At 39.8% G+C, this 24,119-nt stretch overlaps 1 protein-coding gene across 6 annotated transcripts in view; it reads right to left on the bottom strand.

Moving 5' to 3' along the window:
• The window catches only part of PTPRM (protein tyrosine phosphatase receptor type M), a 506,311-nt gene that overhangs the window by 345,146 nt on the left and 137,046 nt on the right, over positions 1-24,119 (bottom strand). For all 6 annotated transcript variants that reach the window (XM_074878569.1, XM_074878552.1, XM_074878543.1 and 3 more), the window contains exon 3: positions 4,935-5,200. In XM_074878569.1, the coding sequence (XP_074734670.1) occupies positions 4,935-5,200 (266 nt within the window). The remainder of the gene's footprint in view (positions 1-4,934; positions 5,201-24,119) is intronic.

A 24,119-nucleotide genomic window follows, 5' to 3' on the forward strand; every position in this document is an offset into this window, starting at 1 on the left:
CCCAGAGTTATATCTGATGCCAGCCACAAAATTGTCTGTGGGATGCTCTACGCTTCTCCCACCATCCACAGAGGCTAACAACACAGACTGGTCCTCATTATTTCAGTCAACATAGAAAGGCTCTTTAGCATCACTGGAGGACATCCTCAACACTGGCATCAAATCGGTAACGTGGGGTCCACAGTCTTGCAGTAAAGTCATTGAATCATGGTATTTCTAGAGTTGGAAAGGACCCATAAGGACAATCAGGTCCAACTTCCTGCTCCTCACAGGACTACCTGAAACTAAACCATCAATTTCAAGAGCAACATCCAAACACCTCTTGAACTCTGACCGGCAACAAAATAGACATTGCCCTTTCACCCTGAGAGATGTCAAGGTGCAGCTAAACCAAGCTTGGCTCTGTGATCAGGATACAGCCTCATGCTCCAGAGAGGCAGGTAGTAAACAGCTACTCCCACAATGCTGAGGTGAAATTCAATTCTAACATGCCTGCCCTTCTGGAAAAGGTGCCAGTATTCCCTCACTGAGGCTGCAGGCAATTATAGGAAATCCACATCATGAGTCCTCCCAGTGAAGTTTGCCGAGATGTCCATAAACCTCCTCTGTATCCTCCCCAGGAAGCCCTGACAATGCAGTGTAGCAATTCCTAGCCACCCCGGGCAGAGCACTGGATGCAAATGTGGACCCTGTAAATACCCCCTATACAACCTAGGAACACACTGTGAGAGGCAAGAGGAAATGAATGAAAGTGTTCCTTTGGATCTTCAAGTATTGCACCCACTGCCAGATATCCCATGTTCCAAAGAAAGATGGTCCTGGCACTCCAAATTCATCTTTTGGATCAGGAATTTCTGTCAATTATGGGGGAATCAATCACAGACGGTAGACTCCGGAAAGTTAATAGAATCACAGAATGGTTTGGGTTGGAAGGGACCTTAAAGATCATCTAGTTCCAACACCACTGCCATGGGCAGGGACACCTTCCACTAGACCAGGTTGCTCAAAGCCCCGTCCAACCGGGCCTTGAACACTGCCAGGGAGGGGGCATCCACAGCTTCTCTGGGCAACCTGTTCCAGTGTCTCACCACCCTCACAGGAAAGAATTTCTTCTTTATATCTAATCTAAATCTACCCTCTTTCAGTTTAAAACCGTTATCCCTTAGCCTATCAGTGCACTCTCTAATAAAGAGTCCCTCCCCATCTTTTCTGTCAGCCCCCTTTAAGTACTGGAAAGCCACTATAAGGTCTCCCCAGAATCTTCTTTTCTCCAGGCTGAACAACTCCAACTCTCTCAGCCTGTCCTCATAAGGGAGGTGCTCCAGCCCCCTCATCATCTTCGTGGCCCTCCTCATGTCCTTCTTACGCTGGGAGCCCCAGAATTGGACACAGCACTCATGACAGCAGAGTAGAGGGGCAGAATCACCTCCTTCATCCTTCTGCACACATGCAGCCCAGGATACAGTTGACTTTCTGGGCTGCGAGTGGACATTGCTGGCTCATGGTCAGTTTTCCATCCACCAATATCCCCAGTCATTCTCCACAGGGCTTCTCTCAATCCACTCATCACCCAGCCTGTATTTGTGCTTGGGATTGCCTCAACCAATGTGCAGGACCTTGCACTTGGCCTTGTTGAACTTCACGAGGTTCACACAGGCCCACCTCTCAAGCCTGTCCAGGTCCCTCTGGATGCCATCCCTTCCCTCCAGCATGTCGACCGCACCACACAGCTTGATGTTGGCAAACTTGCTGAGGGTGCACTCAATCCCACTGTCCATGTCTCCAACAAAGATGTTAAACAGTGCTGGTCCTAATACCAACCCCTAAGGGACGTCACTTGTCACTGCTCTCCACTTGGACATCAAGCCATTGACCGCAACTCTTTTGAGTGTGACCATCCAGCCAATTCCTCATCCACCAAATGGTCCACCCGCCAAATCCATGTCTCTCCAGTTTAGAGACAAGGACGTTGTGTGGGACAGTGTCAAATGCTTTGCATGAGTCCAGAAAGAGCAAATGATGTCATCTACCCTTCTCCACCAATGCTGTAATCCTGTTGTAGAAGGCCACCAAATATGTCAGGCATGATTTGCCCTTAGTGAAACCATGTTGCCTGTCCCCAATCATCTCTTTATTCTCCATTTGCTGCTCCATGATTTTAATGGGCACAGAGGTGAGACTGGCTGGCTGGTAGTTCCCCGGGTCTTCCTTTTTTCCCTTTTTAAAAAATGGGGGTTATGTTTTCCCTTTTCCAGTCAGCGGAAACTTCACCAGACTGCCACTAATTCTCAAATATGATGGGTAGTGGCTTAGCTACTTCATTCGCCAGTTCCCTCAGGACCTGCAGATGCATCTCATCAAGTACCATGGGCTTGTGCACCTGATCTTCTCCTACAGTGGGTGGTCCTTCATTCTCCCAGTCCCTGCCTTTGTCTTCTGTGTCTTGGGTGGTGTGGCTGGAGTTCTTGACAGTGAAGATGGAGGCAAAAAGTCATTGAGTACCTTAGCCTTCTCCATATCCTGGGTAACCAAGTCTCCTGTTTCCGTCTGGAGAGGGCCCACATTTTCCCTCATCTTCCTTTTATCACCAACACACCTATAGAAGCTTTTCTTGTTGCCCTTGATGTCCCTGGCCAGATTTAATTCTTTCAGGGCTTTGGCCTTCCTAACCTGATCCCTGGCTGCTTCACAGTTTCTCTGTATCCCTCCCAGGCTACCTGTCCTTGCTTCCACACTCTGTAGGCTTCCTTTTTGTGTTTGAGCTTGTCCAGGGGCTGCTTGTTCATCCATGCAGGCCTCTTGGTGGTCTTACCTGACTACCTCTTTGTCAGGATGCATCGCTCCTGAGCTTGGAGGGGGTGATCCTTGAATATTAACCAGCTTTCTTGGGCCCCTCTTCCCTCCAGGGCTTTAGCCCATGCTACTCTGCCAAGCAGATCCCTGAAGAGGCCAAAGTCTGCTCTCCTGAAGTCCAGGGTAGCAAGCTTGCTGCATGACCTCCTCACTGCCCTCAGGATCTTGAACACCACCATTTCATGGTCACTGCAGCCAAGGCTGCCCTTGAGCTTCACACTCCTCACCAGCCCCTCCCCCGCCTTGTTGGTGAGAAAAGGGTCCAGCATAGCACCTCTCCTCGTTGACTCCTCTATCACTTGAAGGAAGTTACCATCAATGTGTTCCAGGAACCTCCTGGATTGTTTATGTCCTGCTGTGTTGTCCCTCCAATAGATACTGGTGAGGTTGAAGTCCCGCATGAGGACCAGGGCTTGTGAACATGAGGCTGCTCCTGTCTGTCTACAGAGGCCCTCATCTGCTTGGTCTTCCTGGTCAGGTAGCCTGTAGCAGACCCCCACTATAACATCTCCTGTGTCTGCCTTCCCTTTAATACTGACTCATAAGCTCTTTGTCAGCTCCTCATCCAACCCCATGCAGAGCTCCATGCACTCCAGCTGGTCATTGAAACAGGGCAACACTCCCTCCTCGTCGCCCCTGTCTGTCCTTCCTAAAGAGCCTGTATCCTTCCATTCCAACATTCCAGTCATAGGAGTCATCCCACCACACCTCCATGATGCCAGAAAGACTGTAGCCCTGCAGGCATGCGCACGTCTCTAGCTCCTCTTGTTTATTCCCCATGCTACTTGCGTTTGCGCAGAGGCATTTAAGTTGTTCCCCAACGATAACTTACTGTCTGGAATTCCTTTGTGTTGCTCTTCTTCAAGATTTTCAAGTTCTTCATCTTATTTTTTTCTTAGAGGAAAAAGGGTTCAAAAGGAACAGCTTCAGTTTGCTTGCGACATCCTCACAGATCAGCCGCTGCATCCAGAGAAAGAAGTCCAGAAGCAACAGAGTTGCAGTGGACATTGCCAAACTCATAATAAGAATATGATGGGGCACCAAACACCTGGTCACCCAGTCACCCTAAACATCACATGCAGGAATAGAAACAAGGATCTGCCACATGTGACACTGGTAGTTGGGGAACTGATGTAGGGATTAAGATGCTGTCACACCCTGGAACAACACTGTGGAATGACAATACTGTACTTCCTAGGGAGGTTTGCAGTTAAAGAATCCCCATCTCTGGGATGGATTTTCTTCGGAAAACTTCAATCTGTAAGTATGGTGACAATGTTCAGCACAGGGGACCAAATAAAATCCAAACTGCAAGTGAAGATGAGAGGAACCTCAATAACATCTTTGATCTACTGGTCTGCTCTTATTATACCAAATTACTTGCTTGTGGAGACATATGCTATATTTTCATGGGAAGAAGGAGAAAAACTGTTGAACTACTATAGAATAGTAAATAACTGTATAATTTGTAAACTTTCCTACAGAAAAGCAGCACCCTAAGGAACCATCAAGTGAAATTCTCCCTAAATCTTTATGATGTAATCAGAAGCCCATTCCTACAATAGCTACTGTTACATTTGTGTTTACTACTGAATAGAACAAATGGATATTGCTTTCAAACTGAAGACTCAAACTGAGCACTCAAAGGATTCTGCTGGTTCTAAAGCAACAAGTATTGTTGATCTAAATCAAACTTGAAGACTCTGCTGCAATAAAATCTATTGGCATTCAATTCCAGCATCCCTAATGAACTGAAAGAATGAGCGAATTTATTACAGAGAAACAGAGGTAATTGACTGAAATCAATGGCAAAATTTCTAAATCGTTTCAATATAATTATTTCATCCACATTTTAAGCACGTGTGTGTATACATTTCATACACTTGTATCAAAAATGTAAACATATAAACACAGCCATATGTATGTAAAACCAAACATTTAGTTAGCATCATCTACAAAAACATAATTACGATGAAGATCAACAAAACTTGCTGTAAGATATTTTGATTTAAAATCAAAATGATGATTAAGAACCATGAGACTATTATGAGAAACAAAATTTCATAAAAAGTAAAACATACCTGATAAAAATTGGGCCAGAACGTGCTAATTGCCAGTTCTGCTCTGTTCCAATTAGCAGTGATAGATGTGTTCCAGATCGGGTTACCAATAGGACCATCATTAACTTTCACATATATATTCAAAGTGCCAGGGCTAGATCCACTCTTGCTTGAAACGTAATAGTGGAAATCAATACAATGCGTATCATTTTCTTTCAGATGGGGCAGCAGGAGGTGAGCTTTCTGTCCTGCAAATCTCCCAGATGTATTCACCAACATGAAAGAACCTGCAAAACAAAGTCACGAGTTCAATTTCTTCTTTATTTTATTTTCCTCTCCCTAACATGGTGATCTGTAATTAAAGCATCATTAAAAAAAGAAATCATTTTGCTTTGCTTCTGTTAACATAATAGTAATTTGTATTCGGTAGGTATTTAATCTCAAATTACGTTTGAGAACCTCAAGATTTTTCTTCAAAGCTAGGAAATATTAGAATCTTTATTGTACAGTTGGAGAAAGAAAGAGACAGACAAAAAAACCCACGGAAGTGATCTGCACTGCACTGAATCTACAGATGTTAGAAGAGAATCAACTGTAGCTCCCAGCTATCCAGGCATTTCTATCTGCAGAGCCTGTACTGGGTTTGCGTGGCAAGGTTTTGGTAGCAGCAGGGGCTACAGGGGTGGCTTTTGTGAGAAGCTGCTAGAAGTTTCCCTGATGTCCGACAGAGCCAATGCCAGCTGGCTCCAAGATGGACCCACTGCTGGCCAAGGCCAAGCCCATCAGCAACAGTGGTAGTGCCTCTGGGATAATGTATTTAAGAAGAGGAAAAATGTGCTGCAGCTGGAGAGAGGAGTGAGAGTATGTGAGGAAAACAACTCTGCAGACACCAAGGGCAGTGAAGAAGGAGGGGGAGCAGGTGCTCCAGGTGCCAGAGCAGAGATTCCCCTGCAGCCCCTGGTGCAGATCATGGTGGGACAGGCTGTGACCCTGAAGCCCGTGGAGGTTAACGGTGGAGCAGAATCCACCTGCAGCCCGTGGAGGACCCCACGCCAGAGCAGGTGGATGTGCCTGAAGGAGGCTGTGACCCGTGGGAAGCCCGCGCTGGAGCAGGCTCCTGGCTGGACCTGTGGACCCATGGGGAGAGGAGCCCATGTTGGAGCAGGTTTGCTGGCAGGACTTGTGACCCTGTGGGGGACCCACGCTGGAGCAGTCTGTTCGTAAAGGACTGCACACTATGGAAAGGACCCATGCTGGAGGAGTTCATGAAGAACTCGGAAGGACTCATGCTGGAGAAGTCTGTGGAGGACTGTCTCTCATGGGAGGGATCCCACGCTGTAGCAGGGGAAGAGTGTGAGGAGTCCTCCCCCTAAGGAGGAAGGAGCAACAGAAATAATGGGTTATGAACTGACCACAAACCCCATTCCTCATCCCCCTGTGCTGCTCGGGGGCAGGAGGTAGAGAAATCAGGAGTGAAGCTAAGCCTGGGAGGAAGGAAGGGGTGGGGAGAAGGTGTTTTAAGATTTAGCTTTTATTTCTCATTATCCTACTCTGATTTGATTGGTAATAAATTAAATTCATTTCCCTGAATCAAATCTGTTTTGCCTATTACAGTAATTGCTGAGTGATCTCCCTGTCTTTATCTTGACCCATGAGCCTTTCTTTCTATTTCCTCCCCTGTGCAGTTGAGGAGGAGGAGTGATAGAATTGCTTGGTGGGCACCTGGCATCCAGTCAGGGTCAACCCATCACAAGAGTCACAATGAAATAGAGGAGAATTATATGTGCTCAGATGGTGGGATGCAGTATATGAAGTAGATGGAGTCTAAAATGTCCCCAATTCCTTAGCCTTACTCTAGCTAATCACCAGCTACGTCATTAATTGATTAAGTGTGACAATCGTCTCCTGGCCTCAAGAGCTGAGAAGAGAAAGAACAAATGAAAATACCCAGCAAACTGGTAAGCTTTACATGGGAAAAAATAAAGGGGGGGAGGTAATGAATTTTACACTATTGTCCTCACTTAAACACCAAACAACAAGAAATGTAAAGGTATAGTACAAATAAAGTTACATTCAAACAACCCTCACACGAACAGCTAGTCAATTCATGCTCTATTTTTCAGTGTCTATTAATGTGTTTCACTGAAGTACACCTTCAAAATAATCATGTTACAGAACAGATGTGCTACTAAAGAATTTGAATGGCTGTATAGACAAGATATTACAAAAATACAACATGATTTTCAAGACATTCATATTTCTGGGTTGAATAAACCCAAAGGAAAGAACTCTATTAATACATATACTATGATATCGTAGAAGAAAATAAACTTCAACACAATGTCTACTTTAGAAAGAAAACTTATCAATAAAATACATGAGGTAAACTCTGCATTTTTCATAAAAGTCAAGAAATGAATATGTTATAGGTGCATGCTATAAATGCATAGCTAAGTGCTCTTATAAAAATATAAGCACATATATTTCTCAAGCAGTCATTAGAAAATACTTTTAACTCTTTTTCTTTTCTTTTTTTTTTTTTTACTTTGATGCGTGATGATACCTTGGAATTCCAATGAGATGCAACCTCCTAAGTCATTTCTTGAACCAGAATGTAAGTGTTTAGAGAACCTGGGTCCAGACTGTACTCTTATCTTAAATAGTTTTAACTGTTCAATACTACAGTTTTGCAGTTACTTTGAATTATTTATCAAGCATAACTTCTCATTAATTTTCATCCTAGACAAAATAACTGAGTTTGTAAAGTTTACAAAAATGGAAATTAATTGTGATACAAAGGAATCTTAACATTTCACTTCCTAAAAGACATGACTCTACTACATTTACAGACTGTTAGTTACTGTAACATATTGGGACAAATCCTTATTCATTAGTAACGCAAGTAGAAGTCTCTGAACGTGTTTTCCATGCTCTCCTAGAGAAAACTTTTAATTTTTAATTTAGCAGAAGGGAAGAAGGAAAGAAGGTGAGATTCATGTGCTTTTCCATGCAAGGATTGGTTTCTACAAGTTTCTGTTTACACTATACCCAAATCTATAGTACGCACATCTGCAAAATGATGAGAAAAAGGGACACACGCCTCCCACCCATATTCTAGATGGAGCAGTGAAGAGGTGGTAACCTTGCTCCTAATCTACTGGCACAAGCACAGAAAGGAATAGTCTTTATTACCAGTCTTTTCATGTGCTTATCCTCTTTCAGCCTGTCACAACAGTACACTGTTTTCATACAGAATGCCCTATATGTTTTTGATTTGTAATACAAACATCTTCAAATACTCCAACACAGAAAGAATCAAATTTACTTCCACAAATACAGAGTAAGAAAATGACTCCTGTCTTTATCTTATACATAGGAGACTAACCAAGTTAGTAGCCTTTGGTCCTTTCAACACCTTTAGTATGATGGTTCTCAAATTGTTCATGATCTTGGGTTGATCAAAGTATAAAATTCCCCTGTGTTGGAATTTTTGATCCTGTTGCTCAGTGATTTAACTAGGATGCTGAGGAGTGAAGAATGAATAGACACACAGCTAGAACAAGAACTAGTCCTGCTATATTACTTATAACACATTTCTCTGTCTTTGTAACACAATAAAGGGTTAAAAATAAAACTCACAAAAGTATATTTGGGTACAAAAAGGAAGCAAATAAATTCTGAATTTAGCCACATGGATCTTTGTTTAAAACAGGCAGGAAAGAAACCAATATTCCTTCCATCACTTAGTACATGCCCTGCCATTCAATTTATTTAAATTTAAAATGTAAACCCCTTAAAATAGTTATAATTTGCTAAGTTATCAAAACAACACTTAAAGCATTCACAAGTTCATTAAAAATTTTTAAATCTTACCACCAAGAATGCCATAGATAAATGTCCATCTTTTCTTAGCCTCTGTAAAATTTCAAACCATTATCTTCCTGATAAACCAACCAATTTTATATACAGTGCTGCTAAGAATCCTACAGTCCTTGACAGAATCATATTTTTAAGAATTATTTAACTTACAGCATCCTGATTAATGTAGTACATACTGCACAACCGAACCATGTGAAAAATTATCAGTGGCTTAAGAAGAATATAATCAGCCTATTTTGAAAATCTGTCTGTAACTCCTTTGTTGAAAGTGAAAAACTACAGAAGAATGTCACTGAAAACAGAATAAATCCTACTTTCCTTTTTGTAAGAGAAGGGAATCTTTAAAGAGAACTACATTAAGCAGCAGCATGTCATTCAGATGTGCTGGTTTAGTTTTTCTGCTAGAAAGTATCTGATAAGCTCTTCTTAGTCCTTCAGGCAAGGAGTAGGACATAAATGCATCCTTTTAATTGTTTGACTAAACAATCATCTGAATCTCAGGAAATAAGACACCTAGCAGTGACGTGACAGGTAAACTACATCACACAGGTCTTTTGGGACAATTTGATTTCCCACTTGTGAAGGTCTTTCGGAAGCTATAGCTTCTGTTCCACCGCACCTGGAGCAGCACCTTCACTCATACAACTTAAGACTTGAAAAGCAAAAGGATGTTCAGCCATCTAGTGTGACCTTCTAAACCCAGAGTTGATTAAGCAACATGTAATAGCTTGTTGTATCAAACATAGTAACTTCTATTCCAGCCTAAACATATCCTCTAGATAGCATTTAAGGAAACCTTTCCTGAAGCAAGTAGGCATATAGACGATGGATCCAGGAGCACCTGACTGTAAGAGCCTGGTTTCAGAAAAGAACAGACTTACACCAGGCACAGGCCATGACTTGTGTGCATGAGAATGAAATCCCAAAGTGCCCATTCATTAAGCTATTTAAAATCAGACTGTTTAATGCTGAGCTATTTCAAGCTGGCCAATGAGGAAAAACTGAATATAGATACATCTGCAACATTACACACCTTTAAAATTGCATGCTTTTCTGGAGGTGCAAGAATGTGCTTTGTCTGCCTAGAATAGCTAGCATTGCTTTTTTGAACATAAATGCTTAGGTCTCTTCTTTCAGTGCGCCAGATGAACATGAAACGTACACACAAGAAGTCTCAGGTACACACAACCACCAGTATGTGGGCAAATCTAAAGTTCAGATGTAAGCCACCAACATTCTGGGGGTTTGACTACAGTTAAACAAAAAGAAAACATGGATAATAAATTTCATGGAAGCCCCCAGTTGGTGCCTTAACGCTTTATTAGCCCTTGTCTTTGAAAGGGATCTCATGAAGGAATTCAACATTTTGTTTGACAGTATCTGTTTTTCCAGGCATGTGAATTCTGACAAAGATCAACTCAGCTTGTACAACTAGATTTAACTATGGATGTCCTCCCAAGAAAAAAAAAACCCCACAACTAATATGTATTAAAATGAAAACGCATGAGACAGAAATCATTATATATACTTTACTTAAAGCCATACAATGTGCATAACACAAAGAAAAAAGTTAATTGAATGCATTAAAATCTTTCTTACAATGTTTGGGGTTTTTTTTCAAATCTAGTCAACTTATCCTAAGTGTTAAGTCATGTAGAAATTTTCTCTTTCAACTTTTACTATTGTCATCTGTTAAATGGATTGCTGAACAATAACATGCTAGATGGTTATATAACTCCAAAGCATGTGGATAAACTCAATACAGAAATAAACACTTAATTTTGACCAAAAAAAAGGGGGGGTTTCTCTGCCATGAAAAAGGAAAAGAAAAAAAGAACAGAAACCAAACCCATGGCATACTTTCTTACAGTGGATCAGTTCTCCAGAATCGTTTATCACATATTTGGGCACATAAGAAATGCAACTATTCACTGGTGTATCTACTAGGAAACAGTTATCTTCCAGGAAACAAGGATTCAACATGAAAACACGTAAAATTATAATCAACTCAGAACTCAATCATAAGAAGAGACAGCAAATGCACATATTACTATAAGCATATTCCTTTTAAAGTGACTAATTTCCCCAGATGTACTTTCATGTTTAAACACATGGATGATGATAGTTTCCTCAGTCAAAAAGCTTAAATGGGATTTATTTGGGTTCAGTGCTTAGGCCTGTGTTTAGGCACCACATGCAATTTAATAGTTCGAAAGTACACACTGAAATCAAACTAAGAATAAAATCTAAGGTAGCTGATGGTGCTAGCATCCGTTGAATTCAGGCTTCTTTAATCCACAAATTTGCTAAATCATCCATATTTCATCCTTTACCCAGAAGGTTTAAATCAACAAACTGGTGAATTTGCTACAGTTGCTGCTGTTGTTTACAATTTCTCACTGCAAAATGTTTCAGCAGTAATTCAGCAAATATTTGGTTCATTAAAATCTTAATTCTAAAATGCAACACTTGAAAAAGAAAATATAGATTAGAGCTGCTCCAGAGTATATGGGCAATTGAACATCCCAGGAAATTCTCATTAGCATCGATGGACATTTTCCGTGAAGTAAATATAGAGGAAAATGATATTTTGTACACAAAAGGATGGCCAAAAGATAGAGTGACACAACAACTGCAAAAAAAATAAAGTACTTGTTTAAAAAAAAAAAAAAATCTGACAACTGGAAAAGCAATGTACTGTCCTACAAAAATGATGGAAATGGCACAAGAGAGATTTTCCAGTCACTTCTGCAAGTTTTCACCATGTCACATCACCTTGTTAAGAGATACTTTTTATACTTGGAATGTCAAATGCAATGAAATTGAATGCAGTATCATTTTTCATGCATAAAGAAAATGGGACTAGTGAGCAAAGAAAGTTACTTTGTTGATTTTTTACCAGTCTTACACATGGTTGAGGACACATGATTAGTTTTCCTTGCAGACTGTGACAACAGACATGACCTATAAAGGTTATAACCACAATCCTATTGCTATTTCATCGATACAATAATAAGTTAAAAATTACTGGTGTTTAAATCATTTAGGCATCAGTATTGGTTGATTTTGACTCTCGATATTTGAAAAATGTGCTAAATAAAGGAAAGCATAAAGTCTGGTCTTAGGAACAGATATTCTGTGTATTACCTTATTAACAAAACACCCTTCAGGTGCAGAAACATCTCCTATGTAAGGCTGAAAGTTATCAAAAATGCTGCAATTAGCTAGATATAAGGTAGGTATTAGGTAGGTTACTTTTTATTAACAAACCAGCATTCCCCAAATGCCAGACAACCATTTGCCATCACTCACAAGGGGCAGATGCCTTTTACCAATAAGAAATCACTGACTGTGACTACTGTGAATGCCCAAGATGAAGCATATGACTGTCCAAGATACTGGAACTGCTGTGCATATGCAGATGAATTGCAAGGCTCAAGCACAATGGGTCCCACTTTCAGACAAGGCAAAGTCAATATATATGTTCTTTTAGTTATTATATTTTATAAACATGTGTACGGACCATCTTGAAAGTACTGAAGAAAGCAGAACACCTGAATTTAATAACAGCCAGCCTTGAACTTTAATTCCGAAAGCTAGTAAACAGAAGAGCTTCCGTCTTCAGTATTTTTTCCTACTATTTACTAATTTTACAGATAAAGGAAAATACATTTTCAGGAAACATTTGAAAATTATGGAGCTGCTGTAATTTGAGAAACCTTTCAAATTATACTAATGCTACCTAAAGAAGCCAGAACTTCTGCTTAGATGCACCACTTCCAGATACCATGCAGTAGGCAAATGTATGTAATGCATAATGCAAATGACAGTGCCGCTTGCACCCCTGAATTGTCATAATGAGGTGTCCTAAAATACACCACTGAGAGTCTTCCCTTCAGTGCCTCAACTAACATCCATTAGTTCTGATCATTAACTTAACATTATTTAGTCTCAGGTGAATTTTAAGCCTTCTTTTGAGCAATATTTACTCATATTAAATTTCATGTGATAATTTTAATAATTATTTACTACCCATCCTAAAAAAAACCATGAATCATCTCAACTTTCAAGTTATCATCCAAATTTTCAACTAGTAAAACTATTTTAAAAAATTCATTAAACTATTCCATCATAAATCCTGTATATTGTTTGAAAGATCAATCCACTTCTACCCATAATGCCATCTTTGTTTTAGCAGAACAACTAATAAGCCTAATAAGCCTTATAATTCTTTCACCAAATTCAATTCTTCAAATTCTTTCTAATCTCATATGCACAGACACATCTTCCATTATTTTGTTAGAAATTGTTTTGATCAAACACAAACATGAAATCACTTATCTCTGAATCACGTATTTCTGCAGTCCCTTTTCCAATAGCCAGTAATATCTAAAAGAAATGCTTTCTGATGAATGCTGTTTGTTTTTTCAATCCTTTTCAATATTTAAAGAATTTCAATATTTAATGAATTTGAGTATTCATCCTATAATCTCTGTTGTTTCCTTCATGACTACTGTACATTTTCAAACACTGTATTGACATTTTGAAGGAGGTTTCTTATGTAACTAATATTAGCTCTTTGCAAAAAGCAAGCAATGTACAGAAGGTCCATACACATAAAGTTCACAAGCTATTAGAGAAAACAACAGCATGTGGACAAATGCTGAGATGTGTCTGAAGTTTCAGATTCAGCTTCTGAACCAACCATTTCATTTTAGAAAAAATAGAAAGCAAAGTAAGAAAAGGCAAATTATCCATATGTTGGAATATACAATATGTTATTTAACGAAAATAAAAATATCAGCTGGTGCAGAGCTAACTTGAAAATTAAGGTTACAGATGAAGAAAGGAAATGAGGTGAGGGAGGATGGGATGGAAAGTGTTGGAGAAAATGTATAAAGTGAAGATTCATAACTCCAGGACAGGCAGAGGCAAGACCCTGACCGAGGGAGACTTTTAAAACACAAAGTGATCCAGCAACATCTCCCAAGCACTGGAAAAGGCAAATTCAGGTTGAGCATTCTAGAGCTGGGAGCAGGTAGATGTTTGAAACAATTAATTTTAGTTAACTGAAATCAGAGGAAAATGTGGATCTTTCCAAAGTTTCCTTCACATAAAGTAATATGAAACAGAACTTGACTCATTTCTACCCTCAAGCTTGATGAGAGTCAGCCTTAAAACAGAAGGGATTCAGCATTTCCAAGATGAAGATATAAAGTGTTCCCCCACATGAAGCTGTCACAGTGGACATCCCCAATCCATTTCAAGCCAGTGCAGCTCTAGAATAAGAGCAAAGATCATTCTTTAAATATATACATCCAAACTGGGGGAAACTATATATTGCAGAGTATTTCCTCCATCTTCTACTGTTGAGAAAGGACCAGAGACAGTTTATGGAAAAAAAAAAACAAAACAAACAACAAAAAACAACAGTACTGTCCTACAGCTGGATGGTTGGTATGCGAAAGGTGCTAAGTCTCTGTATCGTGAACCATATGTGTACTTAAAGAAAGAATACTGAAAGACTACTGAAGAGAATTTATCCATCTGAATTAAAAATACCATGCAGAGTATTAATTGAAGGGAAAACTAAAGCTCACAGGTTTGAATGTTACCTGCAGTGAAAGATCCTGTAAATATGACATATCACAAGCTCCTCTGGCTTCAACAGTGTGGGTGTAGAATATTGTCGATTTGGAACAAAGAGAAGTTAATGCAGGATTTGAATAAACCTTCTGAAGGGCAGGAAAAAACGACCACATTTGAACCGCAGTTCCACTCATGAAGGCAACTGAAAATATATTTTTTTTAAACAGGAAATCTGACTTGCCTGAATATAAGGCAAATGCAACTTGTTACAAGGTAACTCTCCCTCTGTCTGATAAGGGGGGCCGGGTGTGCCGTGGGCAACAAAGTCTCCAAGTTGTGCTACTCCTCTTGCCCCTGGGCGGCCACCCTAGACGCAGCCAAGCCCCAAGGCAGTAAAGCAGTACCACCGCAGGCAGCAGGTTTCCTTACCAACCCTAGTCACTCAAAAAATCCAGGGGCACCTAACTAGCCAAGGGATACAAACTGCTTGGGAGACTCTTTTGCTTCTTTGTTTTTAAAGGAACTGTGTTCCTTTTGGGTTTCACAGAGACAAGTTTGGTGCAGGACAACATTCTTGTTTATTTCTGTAAGATCCCTCATCCCATGTTTGGCCTAACACCATATGCTTTGGCAGCTCCACCAGTAGCTTCTACAGCCAGTGAGAACTGTGCTACAAACTGTTAAAACAGTCAACTGATTTATAAAACGCACTCACAACAGACAGCTTCCCACAAACGGTACACAAAGTTTTCTTCAAATTTTCTCAAGAGTCCTCATGATGCAGTCAGCTGGATTTCTTTAAAGCTGGCCTAATACCTTCTACCAGCTATAACATTTTTTAACTTTTATGCTATGACTGGATCTCAAACATGCCAGAGCTTTGAGAAAGACCTATCTGCACCTTTTATTTCTAGTGAACACACCAAAAAATACCAAAAAGGCTTTGAAGAAGCTATGTTTTATTAGAACATAAACTTGAACAAACTCTCTTCTGTCTGAAAACCCAGATTCTTTCAGGTGAGAGAGAGAAAATAAAGCCATTTGAAAACAAATACGTTTCTGCCCAACTGTGTCTTCGCAACAAGGGCCCTTTTCCTCCAGAACTGCTATTCACACTAGTAACTTTAAATAGTCTCTATGGTTTCAATGAATTCTACTTGTTCTCCTTTGGGTCAACAGAAAAATCTCACTTTTTCACCACCTCTGGCCTCATTTTGTGTCTCTTCCCCATTATTCTAAGAAAACTCCCCAAGTGCAAACTCCCCAGTCAGCATATCTATTACTGCCTGCTCTGCTCTTCCGTGGAAAAGCTTCTCCCATGGCCAGGTGCTCTCAACGAAGAAATCCTCTCCTCCCCTTCAAAGAACTGCCCCTGACCAAAAAGCATGCAGTTACCAACCATGGACTTAACACAGCATATAATGTGCATACAAAAGATAATTTTAAAAGACACCTTGAACCACTACCTCATTTGTCACACACAGAATGACAATATGTGCATGGATTTTTTGCATGTTCCTTCTGTTTTCAAGAAAATAAGATGAAGTTTCCAACCTCACAAACAGAATAGCACAAAGGCTCTTTCCCTGCCTCTGGGGGCTACGCTCACAGATGCTTCCTTGCCTTGTCTGTTTCTAACTGGAGAGCACAGCTCCACCAGTTGATTCTCCAGCCTGTGCGCCTGCAGTGAGATTGGAAGAGGTCTGCTAGACACATCTGCTAAATCTATCCTACACAAAAGAGGAAAGTCAAAATACAGGATTCAGTAAATAAAGGATTAAAGGATAGGAATAGAAATATTAACAATGAACATGGCAACAGACAAACAGGTCTTGGTAAAAAAAAGCCTGGTTTTACAGTTGGAGGGGATCGCAAGTACTGCTGAAAAAGAGAGTAGCTAAAGATATAAAAGACTTCTGTGAAGTGCTTAACATAGTAAACAAACTGATTAGAGCAGCATAACAGAACACATCAAATGTATTAAGAGCTGAATAAATGAAGCAACTGTTAATGAAGAAATCCCAGTAAACAAGCGATGAAGTTCTGCTAGTAGGATTCTCTTTGGATCACCATTAAACTAGATGCTGTTTAATTTCTTTAACAAGGACGTAACAACAGATGTAAAATTGTTTCTGGGAAAAATTGTAATGATACAAACACTGGCACAACAACACCAAGTGTCTGAGTAGCCAAACCTAGGCCCAGGGTGAGTCCTCAGGACCCAGGGTGAGTCCTCCTCTCCCAGCCTGACAAAGACTGATGCAGTTCCATGTCCCCAGATCAAGCTGGTGGTGAGGCTTCCCAACACAGAAAGACATACACAGAGATGGCCTCACAGATCAAATACAGACAGAAAAACAGTGCCTTTACCAGCACCCCTACAAACACACACAGCACTCACACAAACAGCATGGACAGCCCCACGCTGTTCCTCCTCTCCAGGTAATGGAATTTCAGTCTGCTAGAGGAACCCACACCCTGCTCCTCCCCAGGTGCTGGCCCCCAGACCCAAGAGCCCCTGACTTTCATGGTCCCACACTAGCTGCTGGAACTCAAATCTCTTCTGGTTAGGCTGGTTTGAAGTTCATGAGCATTCACGCACACATTGAAGATGAGTGCATCCACACACAAGATGGTTAGAGATAGGATTTAATAAGAACACAGGACAGACTGCGGTGATCAAACATCAGGCAGAGTCACACCAGCATACCAAGTGGTCAGCTATTTGCACTTAATGAGACTCTTTCATCCCTTTATCCCTCTGTTTTTCCCATGCTTGCTCCTTCCCAACCCAACTTTACTCCTGCCTTTGATCCCCACATTAACAGTTGCACATGCAGTGAGGGCAGCAAGCAGAACTGCAAGCCATGTTTTCCAATGAGCCGCTTACCTATCAACTTGTATTTTATTATAAATTGACACTCAAAGCATGAGACAGTTGTTTTGTCACTGAAGATTAGTACCTGTAAAACTAACCAGCACATGCCAATGATTATGCTGTAGCACAGGAAGGCTCCCTTCTTTTCTAAGTACATTGTCTTTGCCACATCACCAGTAACATTAGTCGTTATTTTTGTAAACCATTCAACCATGCAATTCAACATTTAAGAAACAATACTCAGGAGATAAGCAGAAATCAACCTTAACATCTTTCAGGGGAGCTCCTGGGGTAAACCAGTTACTCTTCAGGTAAAAGCTTTGGGGAAGTAAATAAAACTGGGGGTGGGGGGTGGCAGGAATAGGAACATGGGTTGATCCTCCATGTTATCCTTATTGAAAAGGGCCATCTCCAAAAACAGGGTTAAGTGATACTGATGCTCTTTTCCCAGTGACAGGCTGAAAGGTTTGTTAAACACAGAGGTTAATATAAAAAGCTTCTCAAGGCCCAGAGACAGTGAGATTTACAACTTTTATAGAAATTCAATTTTGTTTCAGCTTTAGGTTGCTAGGTTAATGGTTGACTAGCGATCATACCTATGTATACTCTTCTGAATTTTAGATCACCCCAGCGATAAATGACTTTTCATTTAAAATCAAGCTGTCATTGTACTTTCTGCATACAGTATTCTCTGGAAAGCATACTGCCACCTGGCCAATTATGAATTTCTTAACTACTGATAAAGGCAAATTGTCATCATAATACTATTAGGTGTGTAAACTACTACTAAGGTGTTGCACAAATTAGTCTGCAGTAACACATGCAAATGACATCCATCTTTTGAATTCCACTCAAATGTCTGACAGTTTGTCACAGACCTGTAAGACAGGAAAGAAAACACTACTGCATTGTCTATGGAGCTAATTCCCACATCAATACAGAGCCTTCTGAAATCTTGTTTGACATATCAGTAATTTTAGAAGCATATTAGCCTCAACGGCCATTCTGTTACTGAAGTATTTTACTCCTGGTTTTATGAATGTGCATAAAGATATCTTACAAGAAATGTAAGAAATGTATCTATCAAAGAGTAGGGTAGAATAAAAACAAAACAAAATTCCTCCACAGATCTACGGTAAACTACAATGTAGTATTTAACCTACTCTTTTGAATCAAAGCAATCATCTTTTTCTCATCTGCTTAATACGTTCATCTGAAAGCTCCCTTAGCATGGACCATATATAGCCCCAATTGTTTTACTTCCATGTAAAAAATCCTGCTCAGAAATTAGCAGCTCACCAGTATAAGTACAATCAGAGATGCTTCTCTAAAAGATACTTCTGTATTTTGTTTATTTGTTTGTTTGTTGCTCTGAACTGAATCACTCATTGAAACTACAAAACACAGGTAGTGGGCTTTTTTCCTAGTTAAACTGCAAAGTATTTTAGATTAGCATTTACAGCATTTTCCCTCCATAGTAACTCTTCAGAGACCTTAGGTAAGACTTGCTGAGTAAAAGTTTAAGCACATCAGGGCCTGTGTTTAACTGTTGAGCAACAGGATGGTTTAGGACCTTTACTCTTGTGCCAATGTCCCCACAGGAAAGCACTATGTTGTTATACCAGCATAAAGGCACTCACGTGCTCCATTGGAAACTACACGACAGTTTAAGCCTTAATGGATAAGCTAATGCACTTTCCACAGCTACGTTATACACTTTAGATATCTACCTTTTATTGTCTCATAGCAATCAGTCTGCACAGTCAATCTATACTATAACAATATGAAAGCTTTAAAACTGATATAATAGCATATGCAACTGGGGCTGTTCAATCTTAAAAAAACAACAAAACAAACAAAAAATCCCACCACCATGAATTCAAAATCTGCTTTTAAAATGGAACTTAACTCTGGTCTACACCAAGATTTATATATGTGTATGTGTATATATCAGCCTGAAATACTGCATTAGTTGGACTTACTGCTGTACAGGAGTTAGAGACCCACTACATCTCCATTCCTGGATTTCTTTCTTTTTTTAATGCACTTATGTTTTTGCCACAGAAGCAGCTGACAGCATTTTCTACCAATTGGTATGTAAAGCCGTATTTCATTTAGTTTTTCTCCTCATAAGGAGCCTGTTACACTTACTAATGATAGAGAGAAGACAGAGAAAAGAGTGACATATCTTAAGAGTTCTTCCTACCTGATTTCCAAATTCTAAAGCAAGTAAAAAGGTCAGAGGTATTTGCTATCCCAGGTCTAAGTTATACGACAGGGTTACATGAAAGGGTTTCAGTACATGACAAATGGAAAAAAACATAAATAATTTGAGGCATGAGAATTGTATTTGCTAAAAGAACATATTTAACTATTAATTCCATAAATTTGAAATCTCACCTATAAAATAAAACTCTTTGCAAAAAAATGCCTTCTTGGCATCCCAGGAAGAAAAAAGACTTACTCTCAGCTATTTTATTCTAGACATGTTAACCACTACAGTACAATCTAGCTTTAAAGGCTCTTATCTAGAAGATATTACATCACAGAGTACATCACAAATAATTAATACTGTGCAGGCTGCCAATTTATCTGTGTTTATTCATACAATAATTTCCTTCACTGTGACAACAGGCAGATTTTCCAAAGCCATCTGCACACTGATAAAGTGGGAATGTCGCTTCTCATTCTTTTAAAGAGACTCTTTCCAAGCCCCAGAAGGAATTGGTTTTAATTCTTGTACTACTATGGCCATTTGCTACATCCTAGTTAGTCTCAACTTGTATTCATCTTAAATATAGCAGAAAACATCCTTAAATCATTTAACCAGTGTACATAATGTAGTTAACATACCTACCCCATAGAACTATGCATCTGTTTTTCCTGCGCAGTCCCATGGAGGATACTGTTTAATATAGCTATTTTCAAGTTTTAGTCTGCCAGAGATGCATTAAAGTTATTAATTTGGGCCTGATTCATAACTGAAATAAACCCTCCAGTTTCCATGATTCACAATCCCAGAAACTCGATTATCAAGAGAACAACAGGGTCAGGGTTTTTTCCAGGAAGCAAAGCGTCAGACTAATTAACACAAGGGCTTAACGATGTGCTTAAGTACCATTCAGGAAAGCACTTAGATACTTACTTAATTTAGCTTCAACAGGATTAAAAATTCAGAAGGTACATGCATAATGTTTCTGCATGGTGCTTTCTGGAGTTCTGAGTTCCTGCTATCGCAGGAAGCTGACATTTCACAGCTTATTTAAAAATTGTTAATTGAAATACCCTTGTATTCACGCATACAATTTTCAAAACTACCTAAGTGATACAGAAATCCTAGAGCTGATTTCACGAGAGCTAATTTGTCAATAAAGTACAGTAGCTAAAGACAGCAATTTAGGACCTGCAAACTGTAAAATGATACTGGCACATACATATACCGTGCATATTAGTAGAGCATCTGAACTAACCCTTGCCCTGAGAAGGAAGTGCTAATTAATTGAGCAAAACTCAGATTCCTAAGTCCTGAAACTACTTTTTCCAACAATATTTAGGCATTTCTCAGCAAACTTGTAATTGACAAATTGCCTAGAGCAAATAAAACATGCAGAACCATATTCGGCACCATTCGGTATGGTGTTTTCAGTTACAAATTTTACATTAAGGGTGGCTGGTGGTCCGTAAGAAAAGGCTTGGTAGCAGCCTTAAGCCAAAAAAGTTTGGACAACACTGACTTAAACTCTTGAAAATTTTTCTCAAGCCCAGAATTTAATACAGATGTTAAATATTAAGGCATGTGAGTGATTCTGAAAGGGGAAGATGGATAAATGTTTTCACTGCTGTGAAAGGGGAATGTGCATTTACACGTATTTAAAATATCTGCAGGATAAAGCAGAATTGAACAGAAACCAAACTAAAAGAAAGCAAATGATCTGCACTTCTCTTCTTCGTTGACTTTGTCTTACCTTTAAAGCTTCTAGGTTGAAACTTGGGACAGGACAGCAGAATACCCTGTATTTAATTATATATTAGTCAAACAAAAACTAGGGATCTGGTTCTGAATCACCTCACCCTTTTCTGCAATAATTTTAGCTTGGTTTCCTCATGACCCATTCTGCTTCTCCACGTTCCCCATGGAGACATGTCTCTCCTCACTGAAGCTTTTGGGGATGTCTCCTGAGCAAGCCCCAGGCCACCATTTGCAGCCACTGCTCTGTCCTTTCCCCGCTCTGGCTGCCTCCTGCCAAGCTGGGCCCGGCTGTCGGGAGGACACAGGAGGCTCCAGCTGGGGCTGTATCCCCCAACAGAAAGGGTAAGCAGCCAGGAGTCCAAGCCAGGTGCAAACAACTCCTGCCAAAGAGAGACAGAGGGAAGGAGCACAGGGTCCTCCTGCAGGAGGATGGATCCTGACCCTCAGGCCTGCAGGGAAGGAAGCAGAATGCCAGCCAAGCCCTTCCACTGCACCCACAGGGCCCTCAGCCTACAGCTCAGACTGAGAAAGACGGCAACATTACATGTGGCATATTCACTGCCAGCCCCTTACTCATCCTTCTCCACTCCTAGAATGTTACACATGTTCTGCTAATCTTTTTTTTAAAAAAGAAAATCCCCATTTCAACTGTTTCTTTCAAATAATGGTTGTTGCAATGCTGCTGAGTGGCATGAAGCATCCCTTGCCAATCCACCACCAGAGCCACCCATCCCCGCCGCAATGCTCTCTGCAGCAGGGAGGTGAAGGTTGACCATGGCAATGATACCTACAGCCAGGTTTTACTACAAATACAGCTTAATGCTTTTGCCTGTCACTCATCATTAAGGTGCTTCACATCAACAGCTTCTTATTTCTGCCACCCTAATATTAAGAGCCAATTGCTATGTACAAGTAGGCAGCCTTAAGCTGAGCTTTGTATCTAGCTAACCACAAAAACAAGCACTGTAGGCAATAGTTCAAGTGTAGGTACGTCAAACCACTCATGAAGCAATGTTCATGTAATGAAGTATTTTTAACATTTAATGAAAAAAATCTGTTTCCAAACTGACTTACATTTATTGTCTCTAACTGCAGTTTAGTTTAAGTTTGACTAAGATACGATGTAAAGTCTCAATTCTATTAAACTTCCTTTCCTTGTCTGCAAACATGAACCATTTTAATGTATCTTCTGAAGTACTACAGACCTCTTCTGTTGTTATTTTCAAAGCCTGTTTCACATAACCAAATAAGCTATACTTCAACAGCATTTTATAAGACAAAAATTTTCAGAGGCATTATAAAACATTATTATAATGAACCAGATTACATTAAAATAAAGGAAAATTAGAACTCTACAGCAAATAATTGCTAGATTCATTTATCCTTTACAATATAATAAATACCTTGTGTTTCATTCAGACTACAACTTGGTGCCAAATGCAGTAATGCAAAACATAGAAACATAAATTCACTTCAGGCAAGCAACTTGGCTTTACTTGAGACATGGTAGCATGTTTTCTCTCACCTTAATTGTTGCCTTCTTATTTTGCCTAATACAATTATTTTATGTTTAGACTAGATATTAGGAAGTATTTCTTTACAGAACGGGTTGTTAGGCGTTAGAATGGGCTGCCCAGGGAGGTGGTGGAGTCCCCATCCCTGGAGGTGTTTAAGAGTAGGGTCGACACAGCGCTGAGGGATATGGTGTAGATGGGAACTGTCAGTGTTAGGTTAATGGCTGGACTAGATGATCTTCAAGGTCCTTTCCAACCTAGATGATTCTGTGATTTTACCTAACGTTATTTTGATTTACCAAAATCAAATTTACATCACTGCAGCTCCTTCTCCTGGAATTTTTGCTGTGATCCTTTGAAGCCTGTCTACCTTAATTTTGTGAATATTTTCAAGTCTTTTAGTAGTGAAGTTTCAAATAAATGAAACCTGTACCAAATTTTAAAGACTTATCTGCAATCAGCCCAGGAATAATTTGCCAAGGAAATCGTACCAGTGGTAGAACATATTCAAACTAAAAATTACACTTACAGCCCAGATATTTTTTTAATTAGCTACTATTACAAGCAATACCTACAGCTCTAGTATATAGCCAAGATAAAATAATATATTGTGAGTGTTAGACAGTACTTTGTGTATAGGAACATCCAGACTCCAAGCTATATATTCAAACCAAAATAGAGACAAAATTGTAAAAAAAAAAAAGAAAATAATTGGTGGTAGATATGGCACTGTAAATACACTTTTTAAAGTACTTTGGAAGTTGACTTCTTTTGAAATAGATGTCCGCTCTCCCAGCTTCCTTAAGAGTCCTAAGTCTCTTTTTCAGAAAAGCTACAAAATAAACTGTGAACAAAACCACCCCTTAGAAAATATCCACTCTCTGAAATGCAGTGAAAAGCCCAGATCCTCAGGCAAACCAGATTGTTTGCTAAATCTGTTGGATTAATCTGAACACTGAGCACTGCTCACTCGCTCGCTCTCTCTTTGTTACACTTGTCATATTTTTCCAAGTCATCTGTCTTCTATTCCTTTTTATCACCTGCTGAACACAAGAGGAAAGTCGAGAATAGTCTACTGAAAAGCAAATGCACGCTTAGTTAGCAGATGTCAGCAATCTTTTTCACATGTTGCACAATTACAAGTTCAGAGTTTAAGATTTAAGAACACATTGAAAACATTTGAAATAAAATTATTGTAAACATATTTCTTGATGTGTGGGGATATTTTGAACAAATAATCTAAAATTCCTACTGAGACACAGAAGTTACTATATGAGGCACAACAAACAGCTATGTACGAAATGCTGTTTATGCAAGAATGAATTATTTGTCATGCCAAAGAAGCTGCCTGCATCACTGTCTGCATTTTGTTTAAA

Source organism: Strix uralensis, chromosome 1, assembly GCF_047716275.1.
Source record: "Strix uralensis isolate ZFMK-TIS-50842 chromosome 1, bStrUra1, whole genome shotgun sequence".
In the NCBI taxonomy this organism is placed as follows: domain Eukaryota; kingdom Metazoa; phylum Chordata; class Aves; order Strigiformes; family Strigidae; genus Strix; species Strix uralensis.